At 36.4% G+C, this 13243-nt stretch overlaps 1 protein-coding gene across 4 annotated transcripts in view; it reads right to left on the bottom strand.

Moving 5' to 3' along the window:
* Window positions 1-13243, bottom strand: part of Dpp10 (dipeptidyl peptidase like 10) — a 1452235-nt gene that overhangs the window by 71806 nt on the left and 1367186 nt on the right. For all 4 annotated transcript variants that reach the window (XM_021198715.2, XM_021198714.2, XM_029538361.1 and 1 more), the window contains exons 10-11: window positions 12983-13080; window positions 4577-4700 (exon numbers count right to left, since the gene is read on the bottom strand). In XM_021198715.2, the coding sequence (XP_021054374.1) occupies window positions 4577-4700; window positions 12983-13080 (222 nt within the window). The remainder of the gene's footprint in view (window positions 1-4576; window positions 4701-12982; window positions 13081-13243) is intronic.

A 13243-nucleotide genomic window follows, 5' to 3' on the forward strand; every position in this document is an offset into this window, starting at 1 on the left:
TGTGTGTGTGTGTGTGTGTGTGTGTGTGTGTGTGTGTGTGTGCGTGCCCATGTATAACAGGTTTGTGGAGATCAAAAGGCAAAACTCCTGAGTGATTTTTCTCCTTCAACCATATAGATCCTGGGAATGAAGTCACATCTCTAAGTTTGGCAGCCTACTCCGTAACATTTAAAACATCTTGCAGGACCCATTACATTTTTAAATGAACGTTTATTTTACTGAACGCAAATCTGAGAAAACTAGGTATGATGATTCACACCTCTCATCCAGCACTCAGCCAGTCAATGCGAGAACATCAGAAGTTCAAGGCCTTCCTCCGTGAATTAGTGAGGTCAGCAAAGAATGCATAAAATCCTTTCTAAAACCATCTAGCAAGGAAGGACTGAAGGAACTTTAACTTGGAATATGGTGAAATTGGAATAGAACTGATCATTTAACATTATTAAGTCTTTCAATTCAAGAATACTTACTGAACATTTTTAAAATGTCTTTTATAATGCTGTGGCACTAAATATTGAGATGTTTAAATTTATCGTGGCATATTTAATATTTAAATATTTTAATACATCTTAGTTTACCTTCATCTTAATATTATTACAATAAAAATATATTTTGTTTCATTTTCCGAATTCTTCATCTTAAAACAAATTAAACTTACAGAAGAGTTAAGGCCAGTTTTAGAAAATTTATTCTTTATATATATTTACCAATTGCTTAAAATTTTTGTTTCTTTCATTATTAATGTTTTCTCCTCTTTTAAATATTTTGAAAATATTTGAATATTTAAAAAATATTTTAAAATATGGATGTACACGTGTCATTGTAGAGATTCACTGGTTTTTATGTACACAGAATTATTTTACCTGGAACTGAAGAGTTACCACTGTTAATTTTTCTAACTTTCACTCTGTATTCTTGGGAATTTGTTCTCATGGAGCTTTCAATGAAGTGTTGACTTTGATTATCAGTACCCACTTGGCAGCTTACAACTGCCTGAAAATTACTCCATATCTTGTATATCACTCACCTCCTTCTGTCTTTCTGTCTTTTGTGGGCCTTCACTCATATATATACACATTCCCACATACAGTCAAAAATACACACACATATTCATCCCACCTATGAGTTCCCTAGCTCCAAGATGTCCACGGAGATGAGCTATACACTGGAATTTGAAGGTCCTTTCTCGCTCAAGATGTACTTTCTTTTTTTTTTTTTTTTGCAAAGTATTTGATGAAAACAAGAGAATTGAAAAAGAACTGAATGGGCATTCAAGGTCGTAAGTATATATTAAGTATTATATTTCTCTTCCTTTCAACTCATTATACTGGAGTTTATCGTAGGTTTCAGCTTCTTTTCTGCTTAGCTCTTGAATTCACACATTATTCTGGAGTCTACCTCTTTGTTTTTTTTTTTTTTTAACTTATCTATTTAAGGGCGTTTGGGATTTTCTTTTCTGTCGTTTTTGGAGACAGGGCCTCACTTTGAGGTGAGTTCATTCTCAAGCTTCTGATGTTCCTGACAACTTTCTCAGAGTTGGATTACATGGATCACATAGATTACATGGATTACATGGATCACATGGATTACATGCATGTTCTATAACACACATCTACTCAGGAGTATGCTTGGCTTTACTTTTATTTTTTTTTTAATTTCCAAATATTTGATGATTTACCAGACATTTATAATTTTATCTCTTATTTTTTAAAATGGTTGACTCTTTATTTCTTTATATTTTTGTATTTATTTTATATGTATTTGTTTATGCTTGCTTATCTGTATGTGCACTATGTGCATGCAGGTTCATGGGGAGGATAGAGAGCTTACTGAATTCCCTGGAGCTTGAGTTATAGGTGATTACCAACAGCCGGATGTGGGTGTTGACAANTGGAATCCTCTGCAAAAGCAGCAAGCACCCTGAACCCCTGATCCATCTCTATATCCCTTCTTTGCTTTATTTGAGTCTGGTGAACAGTCCTTCAGCATTCAAAAACTGTGTTTGGGCTGTAAGATAGCTTGGCCATTAAAGGCTAAGGCTCAAAATCCTGAAGACAAAAGAATTATATAGTTTGCTATTCAAAGATAGTTATTATATATATATATATATATATGTATATATGAATTGTATGTATTCCTTTCTTTGTGATTCCAGCTTGTTATAACTTTTGAAGAATTATTTTTTGATGTACAAATATTTAAATGGTCAGATATTCCTGATTAGTCAACAGTTTATGAAAAATGACTATTAATTACTGGCTTAATTACATTGTTCCAGTTTGATCAAATAAAATAATACATTTCCTATGTGGTTATGCAATCTACCCACTTTCAGAAAAGTCAAACCTGAGTAATTTTGACAATGGCTGCATATCAGTCTGAGATCTCTCAATCTGTTCTTTTCTAGTTTATGCTGTGTCTGACAATGGAAAATTATTATCTTAATTATGTCCTCTTATATTAATATTGTTTTCTTTGATGATATTATCAATATTTCCACTAAGTCTTTGATTTGTAATAAGTTGATTATGATCTTTCAAATTATTGTTTATCTTTATATTGTTTTAGATTTATCAAACATTTGAACATGTTGAACACATTGTACACATTAAAGAGAAATGTTGTATCATTTTGTTTTCAGTGTTTACTACTCTCTTTATCATAAAATTTTCTATATATAATTTCACACGTATACCAATTTGCATTGTTATACATATAATTAAAGTTTGATATAACTTACTTAAAGAGAGAAGCTAGTAAGTATAAAGATGTGTATTCTCTGTGCTCTGTACTTTGGATGTGCTGTGATATAGCTTAATTAAGGAGAGAAGTTAGTAAGTATAAAGGTGTCTATCTGTGCTCTGTACTTTAGATGTGCTGTATCCAGCTGTTTCAAACTCTTGCTTCTGTGATTGGCTCACAATGACTGACTATTCATTGAAATTATATTGTTGATTTCAGAAATTCACATGTTTGTGTTTTTTGTGTTTTTTAACAGTGTTTAATATGCTTAGACACAGTCAGTTAATTTAAACTTGAAATATTGCATATTTTTATTACAAAAACTTCATTTTTGAGTTTTCTTTGTATTTCACTACCAAAAATTTTTATCTGCATGTTCCTCAAAGGAGTTAATTGTTAAATATCTTTCTAATAATCTCCATAAATCCTGTTGACCACAACACTGTTGTGCTTGGGTATATTTCTAAAGACTAGTTCTGAGGGAGAAAACTAACTTATAATTCTCCAAACATATACAATATTTTGCTTTTTATAAATTATGCATTGTTGAAAATTCTCTATTGAATTTTAATTTTACTTTAAAAAGGTAAACTTTCTTCTGATAGGTAAAGCTACGTCTAAACACTGAACCAAAGACTATAATATTTTCTCATAGATCAGTGGCATTCTTTTCTAGTCATCCCAACTTGTGAGTTCGGGCTTGCTAGACACAACTGATTCTCACTGATCCCATAGATGAGTGAGACAGTCTTGGTTCACTTGATTTTCACTTCCATGCACCATATTCTCTACCACTACAATGCAGAAGATTCCACTTGTCACTAGAGAACTTGCCTAGTGTGGAAGTTATTCCATCATCCTATACCTGAAAATAGTTGTTTATATAATTTTTCATGGTTTAAACTGGAAAGGATAAACTGAAATGATTTCCTTATTACATAATTTGAGAATCCATTATTGATCCATCTTCTTTGTCAAGAAGTTGTGATGTAATTTAAGTTATTGCAAGTTCATAGAAAATAATTTTAGAAATTTAAGTTAAACTCATTGTTAAAATAACTAGAACAAGAGCCTTTTTGTATCTACTTTTACATATTATAAGTATGGAAACACCACCACAGAGCTAGTATGAACTATACAGGGAAGTGGCCATCTTTAAGAAAATGCAAAGGATACTTGCAATAACATCAACCCAAAGGCAAAATATGGACGGAAATTCTCTACTGAAAAGAGTTACATAAGTTTTAAACAACCTCTGTGCAGTAGACATGTGTCTATTCATTTCTTTAGGAGCTGTCTGTGTTCTCCTTTAGTTATTCTTGACACCACTGCCTTCAAAACTTGAAATATTTAAGGGTATAGAACAAAGTGTGCACTTTTGTTTAATATTCTATGTGTATATGTGTGTGGTATATATGTGTGCATGTTCACATATCTATATTTGCATATGCATGTAGAAGCCAAAAGTTGACATTAAGTATCTTACTTGTTCTAATGTTGCATATTGAGGCAGGGTCTCTTGCTGAACCTGGATCCCAATAATCCCACAAGTGTAGCTAGCCAATTTGCTCTTCTCCTGACATTTTTCCACCTCTAAAACACTAGGTTTCAAGGTGCCAACCACACTTTCCTGGAATTTATTTATGCTCAGGTACTTGAGGCAGTGTGGAAAATTGCTCATACTCTGAGACACTTTCTCAGTCACAAAAGTGTACACATTATTTATTTCTTTTCCTACTATTGTTTTATATGAAACCCTGAAAAACCTGACTTCCAAAGAAATGACTCCTAACCATTTTACCTTACAGAAAAGATGGAAATGAATTCAACTCACCCTACTGCATGCCCCGGTGGTAGATTCACAGACTGTGAGGATGGAGATGTTCTGAGGTCGATTCAACCACCTGACCACTGTCCTGGTGTTGCTTACCCACTTAACCATGGTGATGTAATATTCTCTAGTTCGGAAACAAAAAAATAAAACTTACATTTAGAGCATGATATTGTAAATACTAGTAAGAGCCATGTGTTGTTTTAGATTCAATAACTCAAACGTTATAAGGATATTGTATTCTGTATACATATATGTATGTTATTGTTTAAATATTCACATATACAATTTAAAATAAATTTAAAAGGCATATATATATATATATATATATATATATATTAGAATAAAAATGTGAGAATGAATTATTTACCAGAAAAGCAATTTTTAAAAAAATAGAAACTAGCCTACACTTGACTTTAACAAAAGCATGTTTTTTGATTGAGACTAGAAAGTAAAAAACAATCTTTGCCTATAGGGATATTCATAGTATCTGTCTTGGTTAATCTTCTTGTCAACTAGACAGTACTTTAAAATAAGTTAAGTGTGACATATCTCTAGACATGCTTGTGTGTGGGGAATTGCAGGCTGGTCTCCAGTCAAGCTGCGGTCTGAACCCCTATGGTCATAGTTCACCTTCATGCTCCTGGAACTCTGGCCCCTGCCTAAGGTACCACTTCCAACAGCCCCCAAAAGAGAGAGCCTGAAGGTCAGTGGTCATGTAAGCAATGGCCCAAGCTTCTGACCTTCAGGCTAAACTCCTCCCCAGTTACCTAGCAACAGTGAAGACCATAAAAGGGGGTGTTCAGCCCCACCATGCTCTCTTACTTTTACCCTTATTCTCTTACTCTCACTCCTTTGTCCTCTCACTTCTCTCTCTTATCTCTCCTCTTCCCTTTCTCTTTGTCTTCTCCTCTCCCCCCTCCCTTTTCTCTTTCTCCCTGCATTTCTGTAATAAAGCTCTTAAACCATAGAGTCTCTGCTCTGCTCCATCAAGGCCTGCTGCGCACTCTGCTCATTATTGGGAACTTCTTCCCTATTGCCTCTGTCCTGCAACCCTGGAGTGATAGCAAGGTAGCTCCAGGGAGTCTCCAGTCAGGTCACAGGTAATGCCCTGGCAGTCTCCCCATGCCTGACTGACCAGAGAATAGGGAAACTCTGGCGGGACATGGGCATATTTTTCCTCTTCCCCCACTTCCCCCACTTCCCCCGGCCCCCCTGGTCCCCTTTTATTTTGTTTTGTTCCCAACACTTGTGAGAATTTCCACTTTATGAGTTGAAGACTGAATAGAAGGAGACAGTGAGCTTAGCACCAGCATTATCAGGTCAGCTGCCTCATGCCCCTGCTACCATGACTGTCCCTCCAACCCCACGATGGACTATCTCCTTGATATGTGAGCCCAAACAAATGCTTCTATTCTTTAATTGCTTTTATCAGGTATTTCATCACAGCAACAAGGAAATTAACTAATACAATGGAATTTGATTTTGTCAATTGTGGATTAAAAATCATTTTTAATCATTCCATTACTCTTCTTGTTTCAAAGAGTTAAAAGTAAAAAAGAAATCAAACTGAAGCATCTGACTGAGTATTAAATCTTTAGCATAGAAAGAATGTTAATTACTAGTATAATTATTTCCTCAAAGTGATGGGAGATTGTTATAAATATGTAATATATATTTTATTTATAACATTTTGATTTTATGTTAAGAAATTAACATAATGTATCATAAAACTCAGAGCTCCCACACCTCAAAGCTCAATTATCATAGTCTGGTATATGATAAAAAGAAAAAAGCAACAAACTTTCTAGATACTTCCTCTATTTCATAACAGAGGAGCAGCATTAAAAAGTAACTGGAAAATGCCATTTGTGCTTTATGTGTTAAAGCTGATATTTGCAGACTGCAGAGCTCCCTTGGCAGTTAAGAGCACTTTCTACACTATCCTAAAGAGAGGAGTTCAGTACCCAGCACCCTCATGGGGAAGCTTATAGCCTCCTCTAACTCAGACTCTGGGGTATAATGCCCTCTTTTGGCCTGTATGGGCACTGCACCCAAGTGGTATACACTCATTATATAGGTAAAGACAAATAAATAAAATTAAATCTTAAAAAATTTAAAAACAAAAATGTTTGTTTGAGTTAATACAAATATCATTTATACATAGTAAAACCTTATATCACAAATCTTTTGTCCTAGGACAACTTTGTGCAAGAGATCTAACTATGTGAATCTCACATTTTTTGCATGCTTTTTTTTTCCAGTTTTTTTATTAGGTATTTGCTTCATTTACATTTCAAATGCTATCCTGAAAGTCCCCTATACCCTCAACCCCTTCTCCCCTACCCACCCACTCTCACTTCTTGGCCCTGGTGTTCCCCTGTACTGGGGCATATAAAGCTGGCAAGACCAAGGGGCCTCTCTTCCCAATGATGGCTGACTAGACCATCTTCTGCTACATATGCAGCTAGAGACACAGCTCTGGGGGTACTGGTTAGTTCATATTGTTGTTCCACCTATAGGGTTGCAGACCGCTTCAGCTACACTTGCATGCTTTTTTGAATAGCTACAGTTCCCTCTGAAATCACCTGTTGTCCTGTCAAAGTGAAGGTGTCAGCAGGAGGATGAGCACTTGCAATGGAGTGATGTCTGACACACAATGGAGTGATGTCTGACACACAATGGAGTGATGTCTGACACACAATGGAGTGATGTCTGACACACAATGGAGTGATGTCTGACAGTATTTTTCAAGTCTATTCAAAACATGTGGAAAGTTTTATGACCAGCTATTTACAAATTGCCAAGAAACTCAGAGAAACTGTAACACCAATTTCTCCATGCAGTTAATCGGGCAACCTTGAATCACAGGCATAGCTAATTTGGATATGTTCTTTGACCATCTCACTGTGCTAGGAGGTTCTACAAGGAAGTGTCCTGCTCCACTTCTTTCTTTTTATTCTTTAATCTTTGTTTTTACAGTCCAGTCTTTATCCACCTCCTGGTCTGCCCTCTGACTGTTCCACATCCCATACCTCCTCCCCACCCTGTCTTCTTCAAGAGGGAGTCCCTATCCCCTCACCCCACCCCACCAGACCTCACCACTCCCTGGGGCCTCACGTCTCTTGAGGGTTAGGTGCATCTTCTCTCACTGAGTCAAGACCTGGCAGTCCACTGCTACGTATGTGTTGGGGGAATCACCATCCCAGACCTTAGCTATACTACAGAACAATAGTGATAAAAACTGCATGGAATTAGTACAGAGACAGACATGTTAATCAATGGAATAGAATTGAACACCCAGAAATAAAACCACACACTTATGGACACTTGATCTTTGACACAGAAGCCCAAAATATACAATGAAAAAAAGGAAAGAATCTTCAACAAATATTGCTGGTGTAACTGGATGTCTGTATGTAGAAAAATGAAAATAGATCCTGTTGTACTTTCAGTGTTTTGTTTCAACAAATTTATTTTGAGTGTTAAATTATATTTAACAGTGTGAACAATAAGTTCCTAAAGGAATCAGCGAGTTGACTTGGAGGTAGGAGTGGCTTGTAAAATTCTTGTCCTGTCACTCAAAGTAAGGATGTCCAAATCCTACATAGCTCCTGCACAAAAATATTGGAATGCACACAGATACACAAAGCAGAAATGTAAGCATCAATCTTTCATGGTTTATATACAATTAGACTTTGAGATAAAGTAAGGTTATGCCCCATACGCAACTAGGAAAAGCAAGGTAAAATATAATGATTCAGATATTCTCCTGGATGGCAGATATAAATGCTCTAAAGTTTTATAAAGTTAATATAAGTATTTTAAAGATTTGTGTTTCTTACCCCCAGTTGTATTAAAATTAACATGAACATTGGAAAGGTTAATCAATGATTGTAAAAAAAAAATCAAAGTCCTCAGCTTTTGGGGGAAGTCTACATTGGCAAATTAATTTTAGCCTACAGAAAAATTTATCTCAATTGTCTGAACAGAACAACATGGGGCAAATTGAGATGCAAGGATAATAAGAATGAATTTTAAAGTAATTATTTTTAAAAAAGCAGTATTTCTATATTTGTCTGAAATGCTCATAGCCAAACCTCCAGAATTCCTTCACAGAAAATGATGTACTTTATTGCATAGCCTGACCTATATTAGCTTCCAAAACGATTTTACAGTTGAATAACAATTCAAATCCTAACCACACATTCTTGGTAACTGGTGTTTTTAAGTGGATATAAATATAAAATTTTTAAGATAAGCATAATTGTTTTATACTCAAACATTTCTATTGATCTTTGATTAGATGATATAGTTAATTATACATGTTACCTCATGTTTACAAAAATTTATTCTAATATGATATACCTTAGTATACACCTTATTTACTATCTAGGCATCACTTTCTACTTGGCATATAAAATCTGAACAGTGACAGCTATTTCTGAAAACAAATTTGCAGTTTTAAAAGAGACAGTCTCCAAATATTGAAAAGTTGCACTAAGTTGATGCAAGTACGTAACATGAAACTTGTCGCAGAGGTTGACATGGAGGCACTGAGGAAAGGCAGATGTGCTTGCTGAGCTTCCCCCTTTGTTCTACAGTTTCTGTACTCCAAGATCCCAGATGCACATCTTACTTTATTTCCTAGCACACATACTGTTAGCTCATAAGCAAAGGCTGAGTCATAGAGGCAGAAACAAGCAGGTTAAAGGGACAATAGACTAGCCTTCAGAGACTTTGTGTCCTTTCCCAGAAGATTCAAGTGTCCAAAGCATATGTGTAATGGAATCTCAGAATCACTTCATTATGGGTGTGCTGGAATCAGACCTTGGTTAGCAGTCTTTCTGCCTGCTTTTGCTCCTCCCTTCCTTTGTTTCTCTCTGAATGTGTGTGAATATGAGTGTGTACAAGTGTGTGTGTGTGTGTGTGTGTGTGTGTGTGTGTGTGTGTGTGTGTGTGTGTGTGTGTGTGTGTATGTGTGTGTATACATGTCTTAGTCAGATTTTCTATTCCTGCACAAACATCATGACCAAGAAACAAGTTGGGGAGGAAAGGGTTTATTCAGCTTACACTTCCATTCTGCTGTTCATCACCAAAGGAAGTCAGGACTGGAATTCAAGCAGGTTAGACAGCAGGAGCTGATGCAGAGGCCATGGAGGGATGTTCTTTACTGGCTTGCTTCCCCTGGCTTGCTCAGCTTGCTTTCTTATAGAACTCAAGACTACCTGCCCAGGGATGGTCCCACCCACAAGGGGCCCTTTGCCTTGATCACCAATTGAGAAAATGCCTTACAACTGGATCTCATGGAGGCACTTCCCCAACTGAAGCTCCTTTCTCTGTGATAACTCCAGCCTGTGTCATGTTGACACACAAAACCAGCCAATACAACACATAACACACTGAAGCCAATTGATAGTGTATGGGTAAAGGACTGACCATTTGGATATGGGCTCATTATTGAAGAAAACTGACTCTCTTTTCTTCAGCAGCCATAGACTCCCCAGAGTACAACTACAGATGGGGCCTTATGAATGTTTCTCCTATTCATACTGCAATGCTGACAGGTATTGCCTTGTGTAGGCAAACATACTGCTAAGAGTTGATGCATGCAGGGTCCCTGTCAGGGTACTGTGAAAAGCTTCCTTATGGCATTCCTCAAACAAACATAGCATCAGGTTATGTTCCCTAGCCCTATATGATTCTCCTCAATCCTGCTTCTTACTGTTCTCAATTTGAACCTCTCTTTCACTTTCCACAGTACTTCCTTAAAGTCTTTTTGCCCCTCCTCCATGGCCCAGTTCTAACTTTACTCGCCTCTACCCACATCTTTTCTTCTTCTTTTTGCTTTAATCCTCATTGTCATTTTGTTTTCACTATGTTTTGAGACAAGGTCTCCTGTATCCCAGACTGATTTCAGATTTGTGAGGTCACCCTGAAATTCTGAGGCCCTCCGACCTCTACCTTCCAAGGCTATTTGTACAGGCATGTATCATCACACTCAGATTTTGTGGTGTTTATCATTGAGCCAAGGACCTTATTAAGGCCATCCAGACATTCTATCAACAGAGCTAAGTTGCAAGCCCCTCTACTGTCTTTACCTGTTTATTTTTATTATGAAATAACTCAAAAAGAAAAGGGTAAAGGAATAAAATATTAATAGTTCCCATGACTGCTTCATCCTTTATTGTTGGAGAAATGATATATGTAGATAATAATTTAGATAAAATCTATCCCTTCTCTACCTCCAATTGCTCACCTGTGCCCCCACAGCATCTTGTGCCTCTCAGAAACCTCACTGAGTCTGCTTAGAGCTGCATGGACATAGGACCATCTACTGCAGCCTGAAAACATCTCAGAAGCCTCATCCTGTAAGAAAATGGACTGCTTTTCGCTCAGCAGACATCACCTGGCAGTTGCTCCTGAGCTAGAGGTTAGTATTTACAATGCCATTTTCCCATCTGTGCTATGATCAGGGTTGCTTTATCCTGTGCAGGTCTTGAACTTGTGATTAATCATTCGTGTCCGCTAAACCAAGCTCACAAATAGAACTTTCTGTTTGGTTCATTCAACCCTACTATGCACAGTTTGTCAATTCTGAACCACTTTTAAGGTTTTTTTGTTTTTTCCTCTTGAATATGGATAATGTACTCTGAGATTGGATGAAATGGTCTAATCTCATTGGATTTGTGCTAATAAGTGTTGCTAAGATTCTATCATAGGCATTCATTCTCCCTGGGTTTTGCCTTCCCTATTCATTACAAAAATATGTTTATATTAGACAGTTAAAGAGAGTCCTTAATCAGAAGCATTACATAAATTCTATTACCTTCCAACCTAACAAATTCCATACTCATCAGAGTGTAACAAATGTACCAAATGTACCCAACTGTGATTAAATTTCCCAAAAATATTTCAACATTCAAATAAATTTTTACCAGTCAGACACTTTGGGTTAATTCTAGGTATCGTCGAAACAAACATTAAGATTAGTCCCATCTTACCAAGAATAGTGTTGGTTGTGCTATACACATACATATGTAGTGTGGACTATGTTATACACACACACACACACACACACACACACACACACACACACATAAAATCTTTGCTATAAAGAACACACTTACAAAATGGGCGTGTTTGATGGATTGTAAAGGAAATGAGATAAGTATGCTATCTATGAACAGCTAATCTTCAAGATTAGCTATAAGTTTCATCTCTATGGACTTGATAAATTGATTATAACACTGAATAAAGCTCCTTAGAAGTTTAAGACATTTTGGCCTTCAGTGTATAAATAATAATTTATATCTGATTGGTGATAAAGATGTTTCCTATATTAAATTTATGATTTGGACACATTATTCCTTTTCTTCTGATATGTTCATTCAGATGTGTGCATCCCACAGTGAATATGTTGGAATTGGGGACAGAAATGAGAGTCAGAAATAATTCATCTACTTTTACAGTGTTTAGAAACAGGGTCTCTTGCTGTTTGACACTGTGGGCCTCCATGTTTGTTGACCCATGAGCATCCAGTTATTCTCTTGTTGCTGGCTGCCACCTTACCACAGGTAAACTGACAGATGCACAATATAATATCTATCTCTATGCTGTGAGGATCAAAAACCTGTCCTTATGAGATTTATACCCTGAGCCGTCTCCCCAGTACCTGTTCAAATGTCATGAATATAAAGGCTTCTGATCTTGAAATAAGTAGTATTTCATTCAACTGCTCTGCTTGCAAAAGAACAACAAATGGTAAACTACATTCAATTTAGAGAATTTAGTCATTTTGAGTTTTTTTTTGTTTTTTGTTTGTTTGTTTGTTTTTAAACTAATGCTCATATAGCCCAGGCTGGCTCAGATCTCCCTATAAAATTGAGGATGATCTTGAACATCTGATCCTCCCCACTCTCCTTTCTAAGGTACTGAAGATGTGTACCACCATATCAAGTTAACACAGTGCTAGGGGTCTATAAAACGCAGGACTTAGCTCATGCCTGGCAATCACTCTACCAACTGAGACTGAGCTGCATTCCCAATCACTGATTCCTCCTTCGAAATAGTACCATTTAAAAAGAATGGAGTAACTGTAATCTAATAGAAAATTCTTTGTAAAATTAACCTGTGTCTTAATCTCCTTAAAATCTCCAGACAACATCCTATCCCAATCATTAATATCTTTTGTCATTTTGTGGTACCTCTAATCACCTTGAGACTAAATACTTCTTGGGAACAGCCAGACACCCAGAATGACTTCATTCCCAAAGGATGGAGGCAACCTCAGCTTAATTTCCAAGCGGAATGGTGGTACTGATCACATCATTCTCTAAATGGCAATAAAATGATAATTGGATGGGAAATATCTAATTTCTCCTTTAAAGTTGAATTGAAATTGCCTACCTTGATTTAAAAATGTCGGGTGGCATCAGCTCCAAAGTATGAGTTGGTCCATACAGGTTTACAACATATAACTTCACTGATGGGTTCGCTTGACCTGCCTTTGAGAAAATAAAAGCTGTGATATGTAATATATAAGCATTAGCCTGTGTTCAAATAAAGAAAAGAAAAACAGAAACTTCAACTGGTTTAATTTCTCTCTGTCTCTGTCTGTCTCTGTCTCTGTCTCTCTGTCTCTGTCTCTCTGTCTCTGTCTCTGTCTCT

Source organism: Mus pahari, chromosome 5 (assembly GCF_900095145.1).
Source record: "Mus pahari chromosome 5, PAHARI_EIJ_v1.1, whole genome shotgun sequence".
NCBI lineage: Eukaryota > Metazoa > Chordata > Mammalia > Rodentia > Muridae > Mus > Mus pahari.